Consider the following 27,684-nt stretch of genomic DNA (forward strand, 5'->3'; position numbering starts at 1 on the left):
ACGCTGAGGAGCCCATGGTGTGGGACCCCACGGAAGACCCCAGAGATGAGCAGGTACCAATGGAGGGGGAGATGGGAAGTAGCCCGGGGGTAGCCGACCCCAGTCTGGCTACAGCAGACTTTGAGCCAATGTCGGTGTGTTGCGGTCAGGACCCCACCGACACAGCAGCAGACTAACTGCCGCTGTTAGGGCCCCGGGCTGGGACACAGTGGAGTGGGTGGGCCTGTGTCCCCCCTGCCACCCCACTCACGGGTGGCAGTCTCCCCCTCACACCTGCGCTCAGGCATAGAAGTCTGGACTTACCTGTTGTGCGTTTGCTCAGCTCCTGCCTAAGGACCTGAGCCCCTGAACTATTGTTGTTGCTCAGCTCCTGCCTGAGGACCTGAGCCCCTGAACTGCTATGGGTTGGCTCAGCTCCTGCCTGAGGACCTGAGCCCTGAACTACTGTGTGGTGGCTCAGCTCCTGCCTGAGGACCTGAGCCCTTGAATTGCTACTTGTTGCCCCGCCCTGACTGAGGGCCTGGGCTTCACTGACTCTTTGTTTTGCTCAGCCCCTGCCTGAGGCCTGAGCCCGTGACCTACTATTTGCTGCCCGCTCTGACCTAGGGCTTGGACTCTGGGGACCGAACTGCTTCCTAGCCTCGTGTAGTGAGGCGGCCTGGCTCCCAGCCGCTCCTGAGAGGGCCGAGTCCCCACACCGGACTCTTACAGGGAGCAAACATTATGCTGTGCATATCAGTGATATAGAGGGCGAACAATTTACAAATTTACCCTGTATAAGCTTTATACAGAGTAAAACAGATTTATTTGGGGTTTGGATCCCATTGGGAACTGGGTGTCTGGCTACTGGAGACAGGTAACCTGTTGAGCTGTTTTTAGTTACAGTCTGCAGCTTTGGGGGCATGGTTAGTGTGTCTAGCTCAACAAGGCAGGGTTCTGAAGTCCCAAGCTGTCAGGGAAAACGGGCTCAGAGGTAATTTCAGCACATCAGGTAACAGTACCAAGGAGATTTCTGTGACTGAACTCGTCACAAATACTATTGGGAATTGTGTGATTATGGGAGGTTTTAACTTCCCAGATATAGATTGGAGGGAAATGCTACCAATAATAGTAGGGCCCAGATTTTCCTGGATGGGATAGCTGACAGATTTCTTCACCAAATACTCACTGATGAGCTGAATGAGCCAAACATCTCAAACAGGTGTTTAAGAGAAAGCGGAAAGCCTACAAGGAATGGACGAAGGGATGGATCAGGAAGGAAAGCTACCTCTTGAAGGTAAGAAAGTGTAGGGATAAAGTGAGAACTGCCAAAAGCCAAGCAAACTTGGACCTTGCAAAGGAAATTAAAACCAAGAGTAAAATTTTCTATAGCCATATAAATACAAAAGGAAAGAAGGTCAGCTAGTCCAATCCCCTGCTCCAAGCAGGACCAACACCAACTAAATCATCCCATCCAGGGCTTTGTCAAGCTAGGCCTTAAAAACCTCTAAGGATGGCGATTCCACTGCCTCCCTAAGTAACCCATTCCAGTGCTTCACCACCCTCCCAGTGAAATAGTGTTTCCTAATATCCAACCTAGACCTCCCGCACCGCAACTTGAGACCATTTCTCCTTGTTCTGTCATCTGCCACCGCTGAGAACAGCCAAGTTCCATTCTCTTTGGAACCCCCCTTCAGGTAGTTGAAGGCTGCTATCAAATCCCCCCTCACTCTTCTCTTCTGCAGACTAAACAAGCCCAGTTCCCTCAGCCTCTCCTCGTAAATCATGTGCCTCAGGCCCCTGATCATTTTCATTGCCCTCCGGGGGACTCTCTCCAATTTGTCCACATCCTTTCTGTAGTGGGGGGCCCAAAACTGGACAGAAATGTGGGACCACTAAGCACTGAGGATGGGGTGGAGATTAATGATAATCCAGGTATGGCCCAACACTGAAACGAATACTTTGCCTCAGTTTTTAGTAAGGGTAATGAAAAAATTTGGGGTAGTGGCAGGATAGCTAATGGGAACTAGTATATGGAAATAGAAGTTACCGCATCCAAGGTGGCAGTCAAACTCAAAGAGCTTAATGGAACTAAATCGGGGGGGGCCTGTATAATCTCCAGCCAAGAATATTAAGGCAACTGCCACATGAAATTTCAAGGCCAATAGCAAAGATTTTTAATGAATCTGTAAATTTGGGGAAGAATTTCTAATATTGGTCCTATTTTTAAGAAAGAGAGAAAAGTGATCCAGGAAACTACAGGCCTGTTAGTTTGACCTCAGTTGTATGCAAGTATTTGAAAGAGAAAGCAGTTAAGGAAATAGAGGTAAATTGTAATTGGGATAAAATACAATATGGTTTTACAAAATGTAGATCATTCCCAACTAACCTGATCTCCTTCTTTGAGAAGATAACTGATTTTTTAGACAAAGGAAATGCAGTAGATCTTACGTACCTGAATTTCAGGAAGGCATTTGATACAGTTTTGATTACCACTACAAAAAGTTTTTTTTTCTCTCCTGCTGGTAATAGCTTACCTTAACTGATCACTCTCGTTATAGTGTATATGGTAACACCCATTGTTTCATGTTCTCTCTGTGTGTGTGTGTGTGTATATGTATATATATCTTCCTACTGTATTTTCCTCAGCATGCATCTGATGAAGTGGGTTTTAGCCCACGAAATCTTATGCTCAAATAAATTTGTTAGTCTCTAAGGTGCCACAAGTACTCCAGTTCCACATGGGAAATTATTAGTTAAATTGGAGAAGATGGGGATTAATATGAGAATTGTAGGGTGGATAAGCAACTGGTTAAAGGGGAGAACAGGTACAGAGAAGGGCTACTAGGATGATCCGAGGAATGGAAACCTGTCTTATGAAAGGAGACTCAAAAAGCTTGGCTTGTTTAGCCTAACCAAAAGAAGGTTGAGGGGGGATATGATTGCTCTTTATAAATATATCAGAGGGATAAATATTAGGGAGGGAGAGGAATTATTTAAGCTTAGTACCAATGTGGACACAAGAACAAATGGATATAAACTGGACACTAGGAAGTTTAGACTTGAAATTAGACGAAGGTTTCTAACCATTAGAGGAGTGAAATTCTGGAACAGCCTTCCAAGGGGAGTTGTGGGGGCAAAAGACATATCTGGCTTTAAGACTAAGCTTGATAAGTTTATGGAGGGGATGGTATGATGGGATAGCCTAATTTTGGCAATTAATTTGGCAACTGATCTTTGATTATCAGCAGGTAAGTATGCCCAGTGGTCTGTGATGGGATGTTAGATGGGGTGGAATCTGAGTTACTACAGAGAATTCTTTCCTGGGTGCTGGCTGGTGAGTCTTGCCCACATGCTCAGGGTTTAACTGATCGCCATATTTGAGGTTGGGAAGGAATTTTCCTCCAGGGCAGATTGACAGAGGCCCTGGAGGTTTTTCGCCTTCCTCTGCAAGATGGGGCACAGGTCACTTGCTGGAGAATTCTCTGCAGCTTGGGGTCTTCAAACCACAATTTGAGGACTTCAATAACTCAGACATAGGTTAGGGGTTTGTTACAGGAGTGGGTGGGTGAGGTTCTGTGGCCTGCATTGTGCAGGAGGTCAGATTAGATGATCATAATGGTCCCTTCTGACCTTAAAGTCTATGAGTCTATGAAACTACAATAGGACATATTGAAAGGTGAATTGTCAGGCTGGAGGAAGGTTAATAGTGGAGTTCCTCAGAGACTGGTCTTGGGATCAATCTTATTTAACATTTTTATTAATGACATTGGCACAAAAAGTAGGAGTGTGGTAACAAAATTTTCAGATGACACAGGGTTGGGAGATATTACCAATAGTGAGGAGGACCAGAATATCATACAAGAAGATCTGGATGACCTTGAAAACTGGAGTAATAGAAATGGGACAAAATTAAATAGTGCAAAGTGCAAGGTCATGCATTTACAGACTAATAACAAGATTTTTTGTTATAAGCTGGGGATGTACCAGTTGGAAGTGACAGAGGAGGAGAAAGACCAGGGTGTATTGGTTGATCACAGGATGGCTAAGAGCCACCAATGTCATGAGGCTGTGAAAAAAGGCTAATGCAGTTCCGGGATGCATTAGGAGAGGGAGTGCCAGTAGAGACAGGGAAGTGTTAGTACCATTATACAAGGCACCGGTGAGACCCCATCTGGAATAGTGTGTGCAGTTCTGGTCTCCCATGTTTAAGAAAGATTAATTCAAAATAGAACACATGCAGATAAGGACGACTAGGATGAAGGAAAACCTACCTTATGAGACAAGACTCAAAGAGCTTGGCTTGTTTAGTCTAATCAAAAGAAGGCTCAAGGGAGATATGATTGCTCTCTATAAATACATAAGAGAGATAAACACCAGGGAGGGAGAGTAGTTACTTAAATTAAGCACCAATGTTGACACAAAAACAAATGGACATCAACAAATTTAGCCTTGAAATTAGATGATGCCCATCACAGGAGTGAAGTTCTGGGACAGCCTTCCAAGGGGAGCAATAAGGGAAAAACACCTTACTGGCTTCAAGACTGAGCTTGATAAGTTTATGGAGGGGTGGTGTGATGAGACTGCCCACAACGGCATGTAGCTGATCTGTGAGTGGTAGCAGCAATGTCTCCAACAGCCAGTGATGGGACACTAGATGGGGAGGGCTCTGTGTTACCACAGAGAATTCTTTCCCAGGTATCTGGCTGGTGGGTCTCACCCACATGATCAGGGTCCAGCTGACTGACATATTTGAGGTCAGGAAGGAATTTTCCCCCTAGGTCAGATCGGCAGAGACCCTAGGGATTATTTGCCGCCTTCTTCATCTTGAGCCACAGGTCACTTGTTGGTTTAAACAAGTATAAATGGCAGATTCTGTAACTTGAAGTCTTTAAATCAAGATTTGAGGATGGCAGTAACTCAGCCAGAGGTTAGCGGTCGGTTACAGGAGTGGGTGGGCGAGGTTCTGTGGGCTGAAATGTGCAGGAGGTCAGACTAGATCAAGGGTTCTCAAACTGGGAGGTTATTACATGGGGGGTCGCGAGCTGTTGGCCTCCACCCCAAACCCTGCTTTGCCTCCAGCATTTATAAAGGTCTTAAATATATGAAAAAGTGTTTTTAATTTATAAGGGGGAGTCGCACTCAGAGGCTTGCTATGTGAAAGGGGTCATCAGTACAAAAGTTTAAGAACCACTGGACTAGATTAACACGATAGTCCCTTCGGACCTTAGAGCAGTGGTTCTCAACCCGAGGTCCACAGGTCGCTCTAGCCCATGTGACATCCTCCATACAGGTAATATCTATATTGTGTGGATGCAGCCCATATAACACCTAGAGAGATGTATATACAGTCCACAATAGCAAATAGGCTGAGAACTACTGGCTTAGAATCTATGATTCTATGAGTGACTTAAAAACTGGAATCTTACCCCAGCTCCCATGTGTTATCAGTGAACGTTACATACTCAAAGTGACAGGCACCTTAGCAATTCCACAGACAGACAAATACTGTGGTTACAATAGAACCCAGGAGTCCTGATTTCCCAATCACTACTCAATAATCCCAAACCACTCGATCACGCCCTCTCCCAAAACCAGGGCTAGAACTCAAGAGTGCTGAGCCCCAGGCTCCCCAGTCTAACCAGCAGACCGTAGACCTTGGCATACAAAGCTGTACTCACGGCATCTGGCCAGCTGCCTCCATTCCCCAATCCTGACCCCCTCCAGCTGGCAGGCGTCCGCATAGGCCTTCAGGACCTCACACAGGGCCTTTCTGTAGCCGTCGTTGTGGCACAGATCGTACACGCAGTTGTCCAAGTAGACCGTAGGATCTACCTTGGTGTGGCATTGACTGAAGGGCCCATCTGAGACCTTGATAAGGCCGCACAAGGCCTCCTCCTTGTACTTTCTGGCTATGTTGGTGGCACAGGGCCTGCAACCTCCAATGCAATCATGCCAGCAAAACTGATCCTCATCTTCCACCACCCAGCTTTTCCCCAGGGCAGCAACACTGGGAGCCAGGTCCCCATCTGGGGTCCGGAAGTCATCAAAAGGGTCCCTGTTATAGTTGCCACACAGGCCGCACAGGCTGTCGGAGAAGTCATTAGGGACGGTGACCCTCAGGTGGTTGTTCCAGTCATAGTACACCCTGAGGTTGAAGTCGGTGCGGAGGACGAGGGAGGTGCCGCTCTGATAGAGCCGAAGGGCCCCGTTGTTCAGGGAGATGGGTAAGTGGGCCCTGGTGTTATTCACCTTCACGGTGAGAAAAAAAGGGCAAAGGTCAGAATCGAGTGCACAGGTCTGTCATTTACACACTGAGCTCTACTCTGATATACTTTTTCACTAGTATTTGCCTATTCATCAAAATCAAAAGGGGTTTAGAAGATTGTTCCTTTTCCAAGGAGTTCTGATGGAAACAAGACCGATTTCAAAACCTGTCTGTTTTTTCCTGCCACCAGCTCCTTGGCAGCCTACCGGGTGGACTGATCTGGAGTTGGGGCTCCATTTGTCTTCATAGAAAATGTGGTAATTTATGAGTTTCGTTCCATATTGGAATGAAGCTAATTTTCAAAATATTGAAATCTTTCTGCCAGTGGAATTAGCTTTCTCAGGCCAGCTCTATCTAATGTGATGTTTTAATCCAAATTTGGTTCAAGTTTGTGTCCAGATTCACTGGAAATTGTGATTTTTGCCCCATTGCTATTCGTAGGGTTTTCCCAACCAGGTCCAATATTATATGCATGATTGTGGTGTAGCCTGTTGAAGACAAAAGGACCAAGGAGAAGAATGAGTGGGAGCTACTCTAGGGGATGGGGGCTGCATTGGTTAGAACCATTAGGGAGCGGCTCTTGTGGGGACAGTGCTGCGTGGGTGAGAGCCCTTAGGAGGAGCACTTGAGGGGCAAGAGGTCTCAAGGAGATGTCTACAATGTTCCAGGGCCCCTGAGGTACCTCACGTTGGAGCAGGCTCTGTAGGGCACAGCCCCTGACCTGCCTAGATGTGCCTCAGTTTCCCCGTATCTTAGAGTTCAGGCAATGTCCTCCCGGATCCAAGAGTGGGGATTCTCCTCAGGTGGGGTCTCAGAGGGATCCCTGTTACATTAGAAACTGCTGGGGAATTTGTGGTAGGATGGACTCAGCGGAGCTGGGATTTGCCCACAAGAGCTGGAATACTGGCCCTGCTTTTGCATGATGCGCTGGGCATAGTTAATAACCAAATGCTCAGGTCTACACTTTATCTGGCGTGCAGATCCCGTGTGCTTGAGACAGAGCCAACAGCTCCCCACAGCGAGTCATGCACCCTGCACCCTTCAGTACAGCACCCTGTAGTGCCAGGCTGTGACTCTGAGGGACAGCACCCTTGACTGACCCCCTCACACATCATTCCCTGCCACACAGCACCTGCTAAATAGGCATTGGGGTCAGCACTGACTTGCCGGGACAATGTTCCCTTTTAGGTCACTCACCCCGCTCTCGGCAGCTCACCACAGTGCTTGCTGGCCATTGGTGTCAGCACTGACTCTGAGCAGAGGGTGTCCCCTCTTAGGAAGCCTACCATTCACTAGCACAGTGTTGGGACTTAGGGAACAGCACTGATACAGCAGCAGAGCACACCCAACGAGACTCCCCACTGCAACACCTTGGATTACTTAATTGCAAAGGTAGCCTACATAACTACTGATCACACTGGGCCTTGTCTACGTTGGGTGTAGCCTCAGGGCTGCTTTAAATGGAGCCCACTGGCTGTGGTCCCATAGGGGCCATTAGCCAGCTGGGCACTGTCAGAGCCCATCACCATCCAGCCACTCTCCTTTGCCTGCTCTGTCCTACACACAAAATGCCCCGTCCGTGGTGGGGGCTGCAGTTTCCTGCCCTGTATTTAGCAAAGCCTACAGGGTGGACATAGGAGCAGGGTGGACGTGTGCGCCCAGCACTCACCCACACAAAGCCGGCTTCAGCCCTGGCTGCGGTGACAGTGACTCCATCCACCTGGACAGTCACCGACCCACTGTAGAAGGCCTGTGTGTTCCCACTGTTCTTGCTCTTGACCATGACATGGAAGGAGGGCAGGCCGACGGCATCCCTGCAGGTCTTGGCCACGGTGTAGGTGCAGTTGCCATGGAAATCATAGGCCCATCCATCGAAGGTGCGGTAATGAAAGTATCCCCCAGCCCAGCACGTGCCCCGAGAGATTGGCACACACTTTGGCTGCTCATTTATCATCTTACAAATAGTTCCTTCCCTGCAGCGGACCACACTGCAGGATGGCTTTGGAATAACTAGGGGGAAAGACAATAGAAAGACAAGAAACAGCAGACTAATCAGTAACATCTATGTATCTTTCTATCTCTCCCCCCACACATATCGTTATATCTATCACCAGGCACTCCTCTATTTCTCTTCTTCTCTCCCCATACACACTTCCTTTGCATCATTCACAAACCTCTTGCGAGTCCCATGCTGAGGAAATCTCTGCATGTGTGTGACCACAGCAAAACCGGCTCCTATGTCTCCTTCCCTGCAATGCCCGGCAGAGGTGGTACAACGCCTATGGGCATGTTGTGGGCAGCATGGAGCAGGCAAAGGAGAGTGGCTGGGATGTGATGGGCTCTGACAGTGCCCAGCTGACTAATGGCCCCCACAACCAGTAGGCTCCAATTTAGAGCAGCTCCTAGGCAACAGCCAGAGAGATCTAGGAGTGTGATCAGCTCCCTGAGAGCTGCCCACTTGGCTCTGCTGTGCACATCAGAAACTGGACATAGCAGAGACTCTGACCCAACGAATGTTTCCATATTTCAAGTCAAAATGCTGTAATATTACGGGTCACGGGTTCCAGGCTAAATAAAAGGGGAGAGAGAGAGTGAGAAGGTTGAGGAGACATAATTGAAATGACTTTACTCACTGCTTATGAAAAAACCCTTCAGGGCATGTTTTAATCAGTGACTCTCCTTTACCTTGGCTGATGCAGTCCATGATGCCATCTCTGATCTGGCAGGTTGCTCCACTGGTGCAGTTGTGGGCTTTGCAAGTCACCCCTCGGGCAGGAACACAGGTGCAGCTTTGCTGGCACTCGTTCATCAGGACAGTCTCACTGGGCTGATGGGATGTTTAGGAAGGAGGAAATAACGCAATGTAACTGGAAATGGTTATTTATAATAATTTCTGTCGGTGCTAAACTCAGAGCTGTGTGGTGAGGTGTGTGAAAAACTATTGTGTCATAATATTATTTCTCTTAACATTAAAGAGAGAGGCTTTCTAATGAGTTAAGAATTGGGCTGAGGGACAGGACAATGTCTAGGTTTTAACCTCCCATCTGCTACTGACTCACTGGGTGGGTCTTGAGCAAGTCACTGCCCCACTCTGTGTCTGAGTTTCCCCATAATGGACAAAGGGAATTAAATCTTCTTGCCTTTCTTGGTGCTTTGGGCATTGGGTATTAACAGAGCAGGGATGCCAGGCTGGATAGGCCAATGCTCTGATCCATTACAGCAAACCCTGTTCCTGACTAGTGTAGGGGTTAAGATATGTGAGAAAAAAATTTAGATCAGACCCAGACTGCTTGAGGCTGTACCTTGTAGTATCTCCCCTGTTCGAAACACCCACAGCTCTGCAGAGTCACACAGCCCTGGCCATCGAAGAAGAAGCCCTCGTCACACTGGCAGCCTTCAGCACAGGTCTCCGGGCAGTCCATGATGTCTCCAGTGCATCTGGTGGTACAGAGGTCAGCGCAGACCTCATAGTGGCTGTTGACTGGGCAGCTCACAGCTTAAATAGAGAGAGAAATAATGGATGGCTGGAAAGATCTCACACCATGGCATAGAGGGACAGAGATGAAGGAGAGGAGAGCAGGAGAGGGAGGAGAGGAACAGGGCACACTTGTAAGGGAACATGAGATTGTTGGCTCCCACCCAGAACAGTTCCAGAAGAAGCCCAGAGGCCTGGAACATGATGCCCAGTAACACTGACCCCCTCTCTTCCCCGGTGCGTCCCAGAGCTCCTACACTATCAGCACACTTACGGCAGAAGGAGGCGCTCCTCCAGGGCTGGATGAAGACCTTAGCCTCTTGGCAGGCCATCACATAGCTGTGGATGCTGTGGCACAGAACCTGTGCATCCCCAATGCCCAGGCAAAGATCATACAGGCAGTTGTTGAAATACACGCTGGGGCTGACCGTGCCATGGCAGGCCGCGAAGGGGCCATCGGGGTCTGTGAGCAGCCCACAGGAGTTGCGCCCTTTGAAGACCTCCTTCTTCTTCTCTTCGCAAACTGGACAGCTGTTTCCAGCACATCTGTCTGTACAGGATGCTCCTGGGATCTGGACTTCCCAAACAGAGCCAAATGCTGCTACATCAGGGGCTGTCCTGCCACTGGGGAGCAGGAACTCCTCATCCTGCTGTCCATTGTAGTTCCCGCACAGGCCACATGTCTGGCCATGGTAGCTTCCTGGGATGGTGACTCTGGCCTGGTAAACCAGGTCGTAGCTCACAGTGAGGCCAAAGTTGGTTTGCACCAGGACATTAGTGCCGTGCTGATATGCTCGGAGCTGCCCATTGACCATTATCACGGGGAGATTGTGGGATAACCCGTCCACCTGGAAAAGACAGCACATTTCCCTGTGAGCAGGTAGGATGGACAGTGCATGTGTGGGTAGGGGCTATGGACAAGTTTTGATATTCAGCTCTCACTGACACCATGGGTTAAATCCAGAATGACTCATGACTCCCGATTTCACTTTGCAATGATTTGTCCTCACGTTCCAAGGTCTTGACATTGTCACCCCGACCTGCATTTCTGATCTCATCTCCCAGGCACCTCCCTCCCTCCTCATCCTCTCTCTTTACCTTCCCAACTCCTCAACCCATGTTTGGCCTGCTCCTTCTCATGCCAACTCCAGGACTCAGAACAGTCTCCTACTTCTCCATCTCCCACCACCACCACCTAAAAACCCACTTCCCTGGTGACGCCTCCTTCCTTCACCCCTTCCCTCTCTCTCCTATCTCAAACAATTTCCTATGTATTGTGTTCAATTTGCCCCAAATTAGACTGCTGGCTTCACAGGGCACTAGATTCTTCAACACAGAGGCCAATGGAGATATAATGGGAAGGAATTTTACCCCATGTTTGCAAAATGTGAGGTATGTGGAGGGGGTTCACCAAATAATTAATACTCATAGATAGGAGTATCACCAAGAAGGGAGGCAAAGATGGGGCCAAGCTGGAGGATGCTCATCTCACCCAAGAGAAGCTTTGACATAGCAGCATCCATAAGTAGCACTTTCTACCATCTCTAGCTGGGTAGGAGACTCCATCCCATTCTGACAGAGGATAACCTGGCTTCAACCATTCACAGCTTTGTCGCCTCCCCACTGGACTATATAGCAAGGTGTGAGTTGTTGAGGAGTCCAAGAGGGGAACCTGAGGCAGGCCACATACAGAAACCTCTGTCCACAAGGGACACTCAGAACAATCTAAATGAGGATCTGGAGAAGGACTTACCTTGATGATCCCCTGTTTGTTCTGCAGCAGAGTGAGTGTGATCCCATACACCTGGATGGACACCAGCTTGGCCATGGAGATGTTCCCACTGCCCCAGGATTCTTTCTCTATGCTGATAGTGAATGGTGTAAGATGGCTGGCATCAGTGCAAGTCTTGGCCAAGATATAGGTGCAGGTTCCTTGGAAATCAAAGTGGACCCCGTCGAAAGAGAGGTAGTGGGGATGGCCAGAGGCAGAACAGGTCGCAGATCCAAATGGGTGGCATTTCTGGACACCGTCCACCATCCTGCATTCCTCACCAGCACCGCAGGAGAATGCCTTACACACAACCTCCCCACCAGCCTGACACACACACTGCTCCTCGCATGAACCGCTTGGGTGGAAGGTCTCTGCAGCCTGGTAGTAAAGTCCCCAGTGGAGGCATCCGCACTGGGAAATGGGGACGCAGCGGTCACCACTGAGAACAAAGCCCTCGTCACACACGCAGCCTTCCTTACACCGGGTTGTGCATTGCACCGGGGCATAGAGGTTGCTGCATGTCAGATCGCAGCTGGTGCTGCAGAATTCATAGTGACTGTTCGGGGGACAGGATGGAGCTGTAATTAGAACAAAGAGTTAGCTCATATAGTGCATTAGCAATGTGCGCAATGAACCATCACCAGAAGATGCAATTTCATTCATGCTCCTAATTTTCTATTTCCTTAGGTTGATTGATTAATAAAAGAGCAACATCTCTAATTAGGTCCCAGTCTGGGGGACTGGGTGCCCCAGAGACACCAGGTAATGGGATACAGACAATCTCTCTCCAAGGGTTCGGCTTCTAATCTGGTCCAAGATCAGGGTGTAGGGAGTGGAGGGCTCGTGAGCCTGAAATAGTTCTGCAGAGCTTTTCACCACTAGCTCTTTGCTTTGAGTCCGGGTCAGTAGTGCCTAAAACTCATACCCAGATGATGGTTTATGGGAGATGAGTTGGTGGGTTCCCAGACCAATTCCTAATGGACAGACATCTCAATTACTAAGACTCCACTGACTCCCAGCTCTGATTATGTCCAGTCTCAGCAGATAAGCCGAGGACAAGATGGGCCATGAAGGGCACCACTACATCTTTAGCAAAGTTTTTGATACCATCACCCCCAGTATTCTTGCCAGGGAGTTCAAAAAAGTATGGATTGGACGAATGGACTATAAGGTGGTTAGAAAGCTGGCTAGATTGTCAGGCTCAACAGGTAGTGATCAACGGCTTGATGTTTAGTTGGCAGCCGGTATCAAGAGGCGTGTCCCAGGGGTTGGTCCTGGGGCCAGTTTTGTTCAACATCTTTATTAATGATCTGGATGATGGGATTGATTGCACCTTGAGCAAGTTTGCAGATAACACTAAACTGGGGAGAGAGGTAGATACGCTGGAGGGTAGGGATAGGGTTGAGAGTGACCTAGACAAATTGGAGGATTGGGCCAAAAGAAATCTAATGAGGTTCAACACGGAGAAGTGCAGAGTCCTGCACTTAGGATGGAAGAAGCCCATGCACCGATACAGGCTGGGAACCGACGTGCTAAGCAACAGTTCTACAGAAAAGGACATGGGAATTACAATGGATGAGAAGCTGGATATGAGTTAACAATGTGCCCTTGTTGTCAAGAAAGATAAGGGCATATTAGGCTGCACCAGTAGGAGCACTGCCAGCAGATCGAGGGAAGTGATTAATCCCCTCCATTCGGCACTGGTGAAGCCACATCTGGAGTATTGCATCCAGTTTTGGTCCCCCTCCCTCCCCCGATACAGAAAAGATGTGGACAAATTGGAGAGAGTCCAGCGGAATGAAAATGATTAGGGGGCTGGGGCACATGACTTATGAGGAAAGGCTGAGGGAACTGGGCTTGTTTAGTCTGCAAAAGAGAAGAGAGGTGGGATCTGATAGCAGCCTTCAACTATCTGAAGTGGGGTTCCAAAAAGGATGGAGCTCGGCTGTTCTCAATGGTGGCAAATGACAGAACAAGAAGCTATGGTCTCAAGTTGCAGTGGGGGAGGTTTACTTTGTATATTAGAAACACTATTTCACTAGGAGGGTGGTGAAGCACTGGAATGGGTTATCTAAAGAGGTGGTGGAATCTCCATCCTTAGACGTTTTTAAGGCCTAGCTTGACAAAGCCCTGGCTGGGATGTTTTAGCTGGGGATTGGTCCTGCATTGAGCAGGGGGTTGGACTAGATGACCTCCTGAGGTCTTTTCCAACCCTAATCTTTTATGATTCTATCTGTAGACAGTGCCCCTCTGGCCTGGGGTGCAGCACATTGACAGGGCACCGTGAGGGGGCAGCTTCTACAACCACTGCCTTTGCTGTACCCATGCTTTGGGCTCCTTTGTTAATTAAGAAATGTTCTACATCACTTGATGAGCTCAGCATTTAAACAAACATCTACCAGCCAACTTGGAAGAGTGATCCCCATGGGGTAGGCAGTGGTGAACACGGGGGACTCACAGCAGAATTTCGTAGTCCTCCAGGGATGCACCATAGCTCCAGCTTCCTGACATGCCTCAGCATAGCCAGCAACGGCCTGGCAGACGTTATTCTCCCGCCCACTGAGGACGCAATAGCCGTGTACACAGTCTACGAAGTATCCATGAGGGTCTACATTGCTGTGACATCCAGTGAAGGGGCCACTCTTGTGAAGGATGATCCCACACTGCCCTCTGCTACCTTGTTGTTCTTTTTCAATAGCCTCTACCCTTGCACATGGTGGCATCATTACTGCAGAGCATCCCGGGAGGTCGCCCACCTTCCAGCTCTGGCCAAAGCTGAGGGGGCTTGGTGCCAGCGTGCCATCCCTCATGAGCATGTCATCATCCCTGTCACTGTTGAAGTTGCCACACAGACCACACATGGCTCCCGCGTAGGTGACTGGCAGAGTCACCGTGGTGCGTCCTGACCACCCGGCAAAGGTAACTGTGAGGCCAAAGTCTGCCTGGATCACTGTGGCCCAGCCATTTCTATACACAGTGATTTTCTTATCAATGAGGTTGAAGGGAAGATTCATCAGGAAACTGTTCACCTGTTAAAGCAAGACACATGGGATATGAAACATCGCTCACCTGTGGAGGAACCTCTCACCCCAGCACAGAGCTCTGGTCTATGATTACAATAATAAGCCACCTCTGTTCAAATAATCATCAAGTCTGGCCTGCTTCCTTCCCTACAGCTTGCCTGAATCCCAGCTCTAACCAGACTTGAATTTCCCCTGGCATTAACTATTGCAGGTCCCTCCTCTCTCTCCTACTTGAGCCCCAGCTCCCCAGGATCCCACCTCTGCTGGATGCTATTGACACTGTGAGGGAGTGCTCACCCCATACCTGCCCCTGAAAGGGTTAAGGTGGCTAGACGGGCCAATTAACCACCTAAGATGCACCTGGAGGAGGAGACAGGGAGCAATGAGAACTAATTAAAGGATGAAGCTCACCTGAACAGGAACAGGTCGGGCTGGTATAAAGTAAGGTAGCTGATGGCAGAAGGGGGCTGCAGGGGGAAGGTCTGCAGTTACTCTCTGAGGCTAGGGAGAGGGGAGGCTTGGCCAGGAGGGAAGGGTGTACCCGGAGAAGGGCGGAGAAGGAGACTGATAGAGGCAACATAGGAAGTAATCCAAGGAAACAGAAACAAGGCATGGGACAGGATAGACCTTAGCTGCTGGTTTTAGGGTCCCTGGGCTGGAACCCAAAGATGAGGGTGAGCCCATGTTCCCCTACCAGCCACTGGGGATGTGGCACCATTGAGGGGCAGTGAATTGGAAGACTGCCTGGGACAGTTGATGACACCTGGTACACAAACCTCTCAGAAAGGAGAAACTACAGTGACCTTTCCGGAGGCCAAGCCACAAGGAGGGAGCCATCAAGTTCCGGTAGAGAGAGTGTCATAGAGATGAGCACTCGCAGGAAGGGGTTTCAGAAAGGCAGAGCTAATTCCAAACTGCAGCCACAAGGAGGTGCCCCACTGGGGATGAGAGCACACTGTGAAAGTGTGGACACTTGTGGATGGGAGGAAGAGGTAGATGTGGTATATCTTGAATTTAGTAAGGCTTTTGATACTGTCTCTCATGACCTTCTCTTAGACAAACTAGGGAAATACAACCTAGATGGAGCTACTATAAGGTGGGTGCATAACTGGTTGGAAAATTGTTCCCAGAGAATAGTTATCAGTGGATCACAGGCAAGCTGGAAGGGCATATCAAGGGGGATCCTACAAGGATCCATTTGGGGTCTGGTTCTATTCAATATCTTCATCAGTGATTTAGATAATGGCATAGAGAGTACACTTATAAAGTTTGCGGACAATACCAAGCTGGAAGAGTTTGAAAGTGCTTTGGAGAATAGAATTAAAATTCAAAATGATCTGGACAAACTGGAGAAATGGTTTGAAGTAAATAGGATGAAATTCAATAAGTACAAATTACTTCTGGACAATTCTACCCCCTAAAATTAAAAATTCTGCACACGTTTGAAAATTCTGCATATCTTATTTGTCAAAATAACATAATATAATCATGCCAGTTTCAATTATTTTGGTAACTTATTTCAAAATATCTGTCAGTAAGTATGTCTGTAACAATACAGACCAAAAAAAAAAAAAGATTCCGGTAAATTTATTTTTGACAAATAGATTCCTTACTAGGCATATTCATACAGAACTTTGTGTAGTTCATTTAAATTCCAAAACAGAACAGATTTCCTGCACCTGTCAGAAGCAGGGCAAAGGCTTCGGAGTCAGGGGTAATGGAGGACCTCAGGGTGAGAGAAGGATCCTAGAAATGAATCTGGAGTGTGTTGGGTGTGGATGGGAGGTTTTTCTTTGGGGGGGGGATTGTTAGGGTGTTGGGAAGCCTCCCCCATGAAGACCTTGGATGACCCCAAGCCTCTCCCATTCAGTCAGGCACATCTGCCCCTGTCCCCACACCCCTCATCCACACGGGTCTCTGCAGCCCCCCTCCCCAATCCCCAGGCTCACTGCTGTCACCCATGTAGCTTCTGAGCCCATGCTCCAGTCTGTCCCCCCAAGGTTATTCTGAACCCCAGTCTTTGACCCCCAGCAGCCCTGTGTGCCCTACTCTGTCCTAAACTGGCTCCATGGGCAAAGTGCTGCTCATGGGGGAATTCTGCATCACTGGGCATAGAATTTAGTATTTTCCCACAGAAAATACATTTGTTTTTGTGCCACAGCGGCCTCTAGTGGGCAAAAGGCAAAACTGCAGAACTTCTTAGGCAAAATGTTTTTTATGTGGGAAAATACAAAATTATGCGAGACAGATATTTCCCCAGGAGTAAGAAATGCAAAGTACTCCACTTAGGAAACAACAGTGAGTTGCTCACATACAAATGGGAAATGACTGCCTAGGAAGGAGTACTGCAGAAAGGAATTTGGGGGTCATAATGGATCACAAGCTAAATATGATCGAACAGTGTAACACTGTTGCAGAAAAAGCAAACATCATTCTGGGATGTATTAGCAGGAGTGTTGTAAGCAAGGCACATGAAGTGATTCTTCTGCTCTATTCTGCGCTGATTGGGACTCAGTTGAACGCTTCAGTCTCCCTGGACATTCTATAACAGATTTAAAAGTAACTATTCTTGAACAAAAAAACCTCAGAAACAGACTTCAAAGAGAAACAGCAGAACTAAACTTCATTTGCAGATTTAACACCATTAATTTGGGCTTGAATAGGGACTGGGAGTGGCTGGCTCATTACAGAAGCAGCTTTGCCTCTCCTGGAATTGACACCTCCTCATCTATTATTGGGAGTGGACCACATCCACCCTGATCGAATTGGCCCTGCCAACACTGGTTCTCCTCTTGTGAGATTCTCCCTTCTCTTCATGTGTCATTATATAATGCCTGCATCTGTAACGTTCACTCAATGCATCTGAAGAAGTGGGTTTTTTACCCACAAAAGCTTATGCCCAAATAAATCTGTAAGTCTTTAAGGTGCCACCGGACTCCTTGTTGTTCAAATACATAAATGGTTGTTACAAGGAGGAGGGTGAAAAACTGTTCTCCTTAACCTCTGAGGATAGGAGAAAAAGCAATGGGCTTAAATTGTAGCAAGTGAAGTTTAGCTTGGACATTAAGAAAAACTTCCTAACTCTCAGGGTTGTTAATCACTTGAATAAATTGCCCAGGGAGGTTGTCGAATATCCATTACTGGATATTTTTAAGAGCAGGTTATACAAATACCTGTCAGGGATGGTCTTCATAATGCTTAATCCTGCTATGAGTGCAGGGGACTTGACTAGATGACCTCTCAAGGTACTTTCCAGCCCTAAGATTCTATGATTCAGACACCTTCTCACATATCCGAAGTGTAACGACATCACCCCAATCCTTAAATATCTCCATTAGCTCCCAGTTTATAGAAGAATGTGTTTACAATTCACCCTATATTTCAAAATCCTTCCATGCATTGTCTGCAAGTTTTCTGGATCGCACAGGTGACTTTCCCCAAAAGTTTTGGAGAGATTAGAGACAATTTGAGAAACTCACCAGGACTTTCCCAGGGAATTGATTGCTGACCCTGAGGTTGGTCTGATACACCTTGATCTGTACAGGAGCGGTATTGTTCTCCTGGAAGTAGACTTCAAAGTCCACCAGTCCCTCCGTCTTCTTGCACAGAGCCGTGAGCTGGTAGAGGCAGGTGCCTTGGAAGTCGTATCTCTGTCCATCAAAGGTGGCATAATGCAGATTTCTTGTCACAGAGCAGGTGGCGTAGCTGGAGGGGTAACAGCCCCGTACACCGTTCACTAGCCCACATCTCTCTGATTGTTTGCACGTGGCGGCCACGCATTCGACTTGTCTAGTGGCTGCGTTGCATATGCACCGTGTCCCACATGCCTCATCGACCCAGAAACTCTCATTGGGGGCATACGGGCGCCCCTCAAACAGACATCCACAGTCACCCATGGGTATGCATTTGCCCTGGCTCAGCACAAAACCATTCTTGCACTGGCAGCTTTCCACACAGGGGTCTTGGCAGCTGCTGGGGGCTGACTTGTCCACACACGTGGCTGGGCAGGCTGTTCCACAGAGCTGGTACTGGCTGTTCTCCAGGGGGCACTCCAGGGCTGGGGAGTGAAGGACCCACAGATTTAGCAAAAGCAGTATTTAAAATAGACACAGGGGAATGTATCTTGTGGGGCTCTGAGAACTCTCGAATCCCAGTGACCTGAACAGGAGGTGAGGATGCACAGAACACTGCAGGAGGTGATCAGGATCAGGTCCAGGGTAGGAAGAGTATCTTAAAAAATGGCATCATTTTACCCCAACCATCCATGTGTTATCAGTGTGCGTTACATACTCAAAGTGACAGGCACCTTAGCAAAACCAAATACTGTGGGTATAATAGAACCCAGGAGTCCTTTTTTGCCAATCACTGCTCAATCCCAAACCACTCGATCACCCCCTCTCCCAAAACCAGGGCTAGAACTCAAGAGTGCTGAGCCCCAGGCTCCCCGGTCTAACCAGCAGACCGAAGCATACAAAGCTGTACTCACGGCATCTGGCCAGCTGCCTCCATTCCCCAATCCTGACCCCCTCCAGCTGGCAGGCATCCGCGTAGGCCTTCAGGGCCTCACACAGGGCCTTTCTGTAGCCGTCGTTGTGGCACAGATCGTATACGCAGTTGTCCAAGTAGACTGTAGGATCCACCTTGGTGTGGCACTGACTGAAGGGCCCATCAGAGACCTTGGTTATCAGGCCGCATGAGGCCTCCTCCTTGTACTTTCTGGCTATGCTGGTGGCACAGGGCTTACAACCTCCAATGCAATCGTGCCAGCAAAACTGATCCTCATCTTCCACTGCCCAGCTTTTCCCCAGGGCGGTGACACTGGAAGCCAGGTCCCCATCTGGGATCTGGAAGTCATCAGAGAGGTCCTCATTATAGTTGCCACACAGGCCGCACAGGCTGTTGGAGAAGACCCTGGGGACAGTGACCCTCAGATGGTTGTTCCAGTCATAGTACACGCTGAGGTTGAAATTTGTGCGGAGGATGAGGGAGGTGCCGCTCTGATAGATCCGAAGGGCCCCGTTGTTGAGGTAGATGGGTAAGTGGGCCCTAGTGTTATTCACCTTCAGGTGAGAAAGAAAGGGCAAAGGTCACAATTGAGTGCACTAGTCTGTCATTTCCAAAGTGGCCCCTACTCAGATTAGCAAGGGGTGCAAACTGGACCCCAATTCGAACCAGAATTACTTTAAAATATCATATTAAATGGAGCTGGGTGGAGAAATGTAATTCTTTTTGGAGGATTTCAATGTTTTGAAAGTTGTTTAATAATGGAACCAAATTTCAAAAGTTGAGACTGGGATCCTAAATTCTTAACTTTCCTGCACAGTAAAAATCATGGTTTTAATAAAGACACTGGCGTTATAGATTATTACAGCAATCTGTAACCCAATAACCCACCCTTTTTGTCCTGTGATGTCAGTGGGTTTAACTACTTATGCTAAACAATCTGTTCCACCTTGTATTTAGCTATGACACTCTTGAGGGCTCCTCTACATTTGGAAAGCTGCAGCTGTGGAAAATCCACACCCCTGAGCAACGCAGTTATACTGACCTATCCCCCGGAGCAGGTAGTGCTATGTTGACAGGAGGGCATCTCCTATTGACATAGGTACCACCTGTCAGGGCATGGCTACACTACAAAATTAAGTTGACCTGATTTACATCAGCATAAAGCCACCATCGCTTGTGCATGTCTACTCTTTGCTCCTTGTGTCTGTGCAATGTGTAGCATTGTGGGATGGCTTCTCAAAGCCAGTAACAGTCCATGTAATCAATGCAGTAATAAAGTAATAGTTGGAGATATACCAATCTCCTATAACTGGAAGGGACCTTGAAAGGTCATTGAGTCCAGCCCCCTGCCTTCACTAGCAGGACCAATTTTTGCCCCAGATCCCTAAGTGGCCTCCTCAAGGATTGAACTCACAACCTTGGGTTTAGGAGGCCAATGCTCAAACCACTGAGCTATCCCTCTCCCCTACATTGCTATGGCATCGACCTAACTATGTTGACATTGACTCCACACCTCTCATGGAGGTGGAGTTATTAAGTCGATGAAACAGGGACAGTAATGTTGGCAGGAGCGAAATTTTACTGTAGACACTTACATAGTTAGCTCAAGGTCAACTGCTTTGCATTGACCTAGCACTGCAGTGCAGACTGGGTGGAGTACCTACACCAACAAGAGAACCTGTCCTGCGGCCTAGGTAGAATCTTCACTAGGCGCTACAGCTGTGCAGCTGCACTGGTGCAGCTCTGTAAGTGTAGACAAGCCCTTACGATGGCTTAGCTACATTGCTGGAGTGTGGATTTTTCACACCCCTGAACAGGCGCCGACTCTGTGGGTGCTCAGGGGCTGGAGCACAAATGAAAAACAAATAGTGGGTGCTGAGTACCCACTGGCAGCCCTGTGTATCAGCTCCTCCCCCTCCTTCCCAGGGTCTCTTGCCCACCGAGATCAGCTGTTCCGCAGTGTACAGGAGGTGCTGGGGGGGAGGGGGAGGAGCGGGGTTGGAAAGAGTTGCAGAGGGGGTAGGGGTTTGGGGGAAGGTGTGTACAGTGGTTGGAGTCCTCCCTGGGAACCAAAATTTGGTGCCTATGTGCCCCTGAGCGACACATCTGGGTCAATCTAATTCTCTAGCATAAACCAGCCCTGAGTACCCTTCCCAGATCTGAAGAAGGGCTCTGGGTAGCTGGAAGACTTGTCCCTTTCACCAACAGAAGTTGGTCCAATAAGAGACATTACCTCTCCCACCTTGTCTCTCTAACGCCCTGGGACCAGCATGGCGACCACGACACTGTAAACAGTTCAAAGGTTGGAATTTTGAGGGCGATGGGGCCTCATCAGTTAGCGCCATTAGGAAGTGGCTACAGGGAGGGAGCTGTTACCTAGAGCCATTAGGAAGTAGCTCCTGCAGGGGAGGGGGCCATATCTCGGGTTGCCAACTTTCTAACTGCAGAAAACTCAACACCCTTGCTCTGCTCCCTGCTCTGAGGCCCCGCCCCACTCAGAGGCCCCATCTCCATCCACTCTATACTCCTTCCCTCTGTCAATTGCTCTCTCCCATCCTTACTCACTTGCTGATTTTCATTGGGCTGGGGCAGGGTGTTGGGGTGCAGGAGGGGGTGAAGGCTGTGGCTGGGGACGCGGGCTCTGGGGTGGGTCCGGGTGTGACATTCCCCTGGTGTTATACGGACTGGTGATCTGCTAGGTCACTCCAATCCTTGACTCTGGGAGCCGGCCTTATCCTGCTCTGCTGTGAGAACCCACACTCCTGGCCTGTTCACACACAGCCTCTGGCATGTAAGCAACTCCTTGGATTCAGTGGCATAGCCAGGATTGCTGCCCAGGAGTAGCGGCGGAGAAAAAAGGCGCATGTCCTTCGGCGGCCCTGCGCATGCGCCGAAATGCAGCCAAAAGACGGAGCAGCCCATGGGCAGGGCTTTGTCCGCTAGAGCCATTGGAGGGTTGTTTTGACCCTTGTCCCTGACACCTGGTTCCTGACTCCAGATCTGGCTACTAGCCTTGACTGCCACTGCTCCAGCCAGTAGGTCTGACAGCCCATGTCCCAGTTGCTGACATTAGCCCCAAGCACAGTGCTTCAGAAGTGGGTCGTCGCCCCCTGTTGGCCACCTGCACCATTCTACGACACACAACTCCTGGTATTGCCATGATGGGAATTGGGGTCAGCACTGACTCCAAGGGGAGAGTGCGCCCTACTGGGATACCTCGACATCTGAACATAGTACAGCCCCCCCCCCGTACAGTGCCGTGGCTTCAGGGATAGCACCAATTCCGGAGGAGAGCACCCTCTACTACGTAAACAATTCTACCACCTGCAACACCTTCGGTAAACGTTTTCAAGGTATCCTCTCTAAGTACTGATCACACCCAGCACTTACCCCCACAAAGCCGACCTCAGCACTGGCTGCTGTGACGGTGACTCCATCCACCTGGACAGTTACCGACCAAATGTAGAAGACCTGTGTGTTCCCACTGTTCTCGATCTTGGCCATGACATGGAAGGAGGGCAGGACAGAGTCATCTCTACAGGTCTTGGCCACAATGTAGTTGCAGGTGCCGTGGAAATCATACGCCCGTCCATCGAAGGTGTGGTAATGCAAGTAACCCCCAGCCCAGCATGTGGCCTGAGAGACTGGCACACACTCTGGCTGCCCATTTATCATCTTGCAAATAGTTCCTTCTCTGCAGCGAACCACACTGCAGGATGGAATAACTAGTGGCGAAAGACAATAGAAAGACAAGAAACACCAGACAAATCAGTTATACATAAGAGCAGAGAGGGGGCTGAGGGTGGTGTGAAAATTGGGATGAAATTTAATGTCGTTGGAATCCTTCTTCTTAATATAGCCTGTTTGTGAAATGGACCAAATGATCTATCTAATCTATCTATCTATCTATCTAATCCCCATACACATTTCCTTTGTACAGTTCCCAAACCTCCCACAAGTCCTCTGCTGGGAAATCTCTCTGCAGGGTGAGACCATAGCAGTCTTTGAGCCAGCAGAGCCAGCTCCTATGTCACCCTCCCCACAGCCTCTAGTGTAGGTGGTGAACACAGAGGGCCATGTGACAGGGAATATGGAGCACAGCCCTGAAAAGCAACCCAAACCTCATGGGAGCCGACTACAAGTGTCATGTCCAGGTCAGGTTGAGTAGGAAATGAACGGGACCCTCTTGGGATTGGGTCAAGTCAGCTGTTCTCCTTCTGCCTGTGGGTAGGGTTGCTAGGTGTCCGGTTTTCGACCAGAAAGTCTGGTCGAAAGGGGAACCTGGCCCTGTCCGGTCATCACTGCTGACCGGACACTAAAAGTCCAGTTACCTGCAGTAACCCGCCTCTGCCACCCAGGGGAGGGGGAGAGCAGAAGCTGCTGCTGGAGCCTGGAGAAGCACTCAGCCACAGCTCCGGCGGAGCAAGGTACCAGCGAACCAGCAGCTCCCCATCCTGCCCTGAGCATGGCTCTCCTTCCCCATCCTGCCCCAGTCACCCCCTCACCCCCAGAGCCCTGCTCTCTCTCCAGCGTCCTGCCCCAGTCACCCCTCCCCCCCTAGAGCCCTGCTCAGCTGTCAGGGGGAAGTGGGGTGGAGAGAGCAGTGAGCGACAGTGGGTGAGGGAAGAGGATCAGGGGACAGGGCCGTGAGGGAAAGAGGTGGAGCAAGGGGCAGGGCCTTGGGGGAAGAGCTGGATCAGGGAGCAGGGGAGGTTCCGGCGCTCAGTGTCCAGTTTTCACAAATGAGAGAGTTGGCCACCCTACCTGTGGGGCCAGCCTGGAGGTGGCTGCATGCCCAGCTCCTACTAGCACTGCCACCTGGCTACCTTATGCATACTGTGGAGTAAGGGACCTGCCCCAGAGTGCAGACACTGCAGCCAGGGATGGCGGATGGCAGGAACAGGGTACATAGCCACCGCCATGCCAACCCCATGGGTGGGAGGTGGCCATGGCGCTCATTCAGTTTCATGGGAAGTGTCAGGCTGGGTCAGAAAATGACCTGACCTTCTTGGGCTTGGGCTCTTCCAATATTAGGCACAAGCAGATATCCAGCGTGGAGCAGGCAAGGAGAGTGGCTGAGAGGTGATGGGCTCTGACACTGCCCAGCTCACTGGTGGTCCCTATGGGACTGCATGTAGCCAGGGTGTTCTGTTTATAGCAGCCCCCAGGCTGTGCCCACGGAGAGAATCACAGAGTGTGCTCAGCTCCCTGAGAGTTGCCCACCCGACTCTGCTGGAGAGACCCAACAAGTCTTCCCATCTTTCCAGTCGAAATTTTGTACTATTACAAGTCAGAGTTCGAGGCTAAATTAAGGCGGAGAGACAGTGAGAAAGGTGAGGAGACATAACCACAGCTGCTTACTCGCTGCCCGGTACAATAACCCTTCAGGGCATGTTTCAAACAATGACTGTCCTGTACCTTTGCTGATACAGGCCCTGACGCCATCTCTAATCTGGCAGATGTCTTCTCGGGAGCAGCTGTGGGCTTTACAAGTCACCCCTCGAGCAGGAACGCAGGTGCAGCTTTGCTGACACTCGTTCATCAGGACCGTCTCATTGGGCTGATGGAACGTTTGGAAAACAGGAAATAACAGAATGTAACTGGAAACAATTATTTAAAATAATTGTTGACAGCGCTAAACCCAGAACTGTGGATGTGGTTTTCTAATAGATGTGCTCTCAGAATGATATTGGGGCGGCTCTCTGGCCTGGGTTATGCAGGAGGGCAGACTAGATGATCACAATGGAGCCTTCTGGCCTTAGAATCTATGTATCTATAAAAATGTCCATTGTGTCATAATATTATTTCCTCTTGCCTTTAGAGAGAAAGGCTGTCTAATGGACTGAGGACTGGGATTAAGGCTACTCACGCACTAGGTGGCCTTGAGCAAGTCACTGCTCCTACCTGTTCCTCAGTTTCCTCACAACAGGCACACATCATAAAATCTTCTGGCCTTTTTTGGCATTTTGAGCATTAGATACTAGTCGAAAGGGAAGCCAGCCTTGATGGACCAATGCTCTTGATAGAGCAAAAATTAGATCAGACTTAGAAGCTCTAGCGGGGGTGGTACCTTGTAATATCTCCCACTCTCAAAGCACCCACAGCTTTCTCCAGTCACACAGCCCTGGCCATCGAAGAAGAAGCCATCGTCACACTGGCAGCCTTCAGCACAGGTCTCCGGGCAGTCCATGATGTCTCCAGAGCAGGTGATGGTGCAGACGTCGGTGCAGACCTCATAGTGGCTGTTGACTGGGCAGCTCACAGCTTAAATAGAGAGAGAAATAAATTATGACTGGAAAGATCTCACACCACGGCCTAGAGCGACAGACATGAAGGAGAGGAGAGCAGGACAATGAGGAGAGGAACAGGGCACCTTTAGAAGGAAACATGAGATTATTGGTTCCCACCCAGAAGAGTTCCCGAAGAAACCCAGAGGCCAGGAACAAGATGCCAAATAACATGACCCCTCTCCCTTCCCCAGTGCATCCCAGAGCTCCTACACTATCAGCGCACTTACGGCAGAAGGTGGTGTTCCTCCACGGCAGGATGGGGGCCCCGGCCTCTTGGCAGGCCGTTACGTAGCTGTGGATGCTGTGGCACAGAACCTGTGCATCCCCATTGCCCAGGCACAGATCATACAGGCAGTTGCTCTGATACACACTGGGGCTAACCGTGCCATGGCAGGCCGCAAAGGGGCCGTCGGGGTCTGTGAGCAGCTCACAGGAGTTGTGCCATTTGAAGACCTCCTTCTTCTTCTCTTCGCAAACTGGACAGCTGTTTCCAGCACATCTGTCTGTACAGGATGCTCCTGGGATCTGGACTTCCCAAGCAGAGCCAAATGCTGCCGCATCAGGGACTGTCCTGCCATCAGGGAGCAGGAACTCCTCATCTTCCTGTCCGTTGTAGTTCCCGCACAGGCCGCACGTCTCGCCCTCGTAGCTCTCTGAGATAGTGACCCTGGTCTGGTAAACCAAGTCGTAGCTCACAGTGAGGCCGAAGTTGGTTTGCACCAGAATGTTTGTGCCATGTTGATACGCTCTAAGTCGCCCATCAGCCACAATCACTGGGAGGTTGTGGGACATGCTGTTCACCTGGAAGAGAGAGAACATTCCCTTTGAACATCCCTCTGCTCTCACTGACACACGGCATAAATCAGAATGACTCCAGATTTCACTTTGGGATGACTTGTCCTCACTTTCCAAGGTCTTCACATTGTCGTCCTAGTCTACATCATGTCTCTCCTCTTCTCTTCACCTCATCTCTCTCCCGGTTCTCTCTTTACCAACCCTATTTTCTCCAAACCCGGTTGGCTTGCACCTCATTTTCATGTGAGCTCCTGCCCACAGAACACTCTCCTACTTCTTGTCTATCTCCCCTTCTCTCTTAAACACCCACTTCCCTGGTGACGCCTCATTCCTTCACCCCGTGCCTTCTTCTCCTATCTCGACCAATTTTCCACATCTTGTATTTGTCCCACATTCTACAGGCCACTATCATCTGATGCCACTGAAGAGTGCCAAAAGAAACTACACCATCTGCTCAAGAAACTCCCTGCTATAGCACAGGAACAAATCCACTCAGACACACCCCCAGAGCCCCAACCAGGGGTATTCTATCTGCTACCCAAGATCCATAAACCTGGAAACCATGGACACCCCATCATCTCGGGCATTGGCACTCTTCCAGCAGGATTGTCTGGCTGTTTGGACTCTCTCCTCAAACCCTACATGACCAGCACTCCTAGCTATCTTCAAGATACCCCCACGACTTCCTGAAGAAACTATCATGCACTGGTGATCTTCCTGAAAACACCATCCTGGCCACCATGGACGTAGACGCTCTTTATACCAATATTCCACATGAGAATGGACTAGAAGCTGTCAAGAACAGTATCCCTGATGAGGCCACGACACACCAAGTGGCTGAGCTTTGTGACTCTGTTCTCACCCACAACCATTTCAGATTTGGGGAAAACTTATACCTTCAGGTCAGAAGCACTGGTATGGGTACCCAAATGGCCCCACAGTATGCCAACATTTTTATGGCTGACTTAGAACAACGCTTCCTCAGATCTCATCCCCTAGTGCCTCTGCTCGACTTGCGCTACATTGATGACATCTTCATCATATAGACCCACGGGAAGGAGGACCTAGAAGAATTCCACCTGGATTTCAACAATTTCCACCCCATCAACCTCAGCCTGGACCAGTCCACACAAGAGATCCACTTCCTGGACACTACAGTGCAAATAAGTGATGGTCACATTAACACCACCCTATATCGGAAACCTACTGACAGCTACATGCCTCTAGCTTCCATCCAGGACACATCACACGATCCATTGTCTACAGCCAAGCCCTAAGATACAACTGAATTTGCTCAAATCCCTTAGACAGAGACAAATACCCACAACATCTCTATCAAACATTCTTAAAACTACAATACCCACCTGGGGAAGTGAGGAAACAGATTGACAGAGTGAGACGGGTACCCAGAAGTCACCTAATACAGGACAGGCCCAACAAGGAAAATAACACAACAGCACTGGTAATCACATACAGCCCACAGCTAAAAACTCTCCAGCACATCATCAACGATCTACAACCTATCCTGGAAAACGATCCCTCACTCTCACAGACCTTGGGAAGCAGGCCAGTCCTCG

The 27,684-nt window shown here is 49.4% G+C and overlaps 1 protein-coding gene across 1 annotated transcript in view; it reads right to left on the minus strand.

The window, feature by feature from the left end:
• Nucleotides 1-5,616: 5,616 nt before the first annotated feature.
• Nucleotides 5,617-27,684, minus strand: part of LOC123351480 (IgGFc-binding protein-like) — a 29,837-nt gene continuing 7,769 nt past the window's right edge. The window contains exons 3-15 of the mRNA XM_044990866.1: nucleotides 25,540-26,113; nucleotides 25,093-25,286; nucleotides 24,441-24,582; nucleotides 22,413-22,747; nucleotides 19,003-19,576; nucleotides 17,996-18,573; nucleotides 13,952-14,522; nucleotides 11,476-12,071; nucleotides 9,997-10,570; nucleotides 9,550-9,743; nucleotides 8,933-9,074; nucleotides 7,917-8,257; nucleotides 5,617-6,231 (exon numbers count right to left, since the gene is read on the minus strand). Of these exons, the coding sequence (XP_044846801.1) occupies nucleotides 5,617-6,231; nucleotides 7,917-8,257; nucleotides 8,933-9,074; nucleotides 9,550-9,743; nucleotides 9,997-10,570; nucleotides 11,476-12,071; nucleotides 13,952-14,522; nucleotides 17,996-18,573; nucleotides 19,003-19,576; nucleotides 22,413-22,747; nucleotides 24,441-24,582; nucleotides 25,093-25,286; nucleotides 25,540-26,113 (5,430 nt within the window). The remainder of the gene's footprint in view (nucleotides 6,232-7,916; nucleotides 8,258-8,932; nucleotides 9,075-9,549; nucleotides 9,744-9,996; nucleotides 10,571-11,475; nucleotides 12,072-13,951; nucleotides 14,523-17,995; nucleotides 18,574-19,002; nucleotides 19,577-22,412; nucleotides 22,748-24,440; nucleotides 24,583-25,092; nucleotides 25,287-25,539; nucleotides 26,114-27,684) is intronic.

Source organism: Mauremys mutica, chromosome 17, assembly GCF_020497125.1.
Source record: "Mauremys mutica isolate MM-2020 ecotype Southern chromosome 17, ASM2049712v1, whole genome shotgun sequence".
Lineage (NCBI taxonomy): Eukaryota > Metazoa > Chordata > Testudines > Geoemydidae > Mauremys > Mauremys mutica.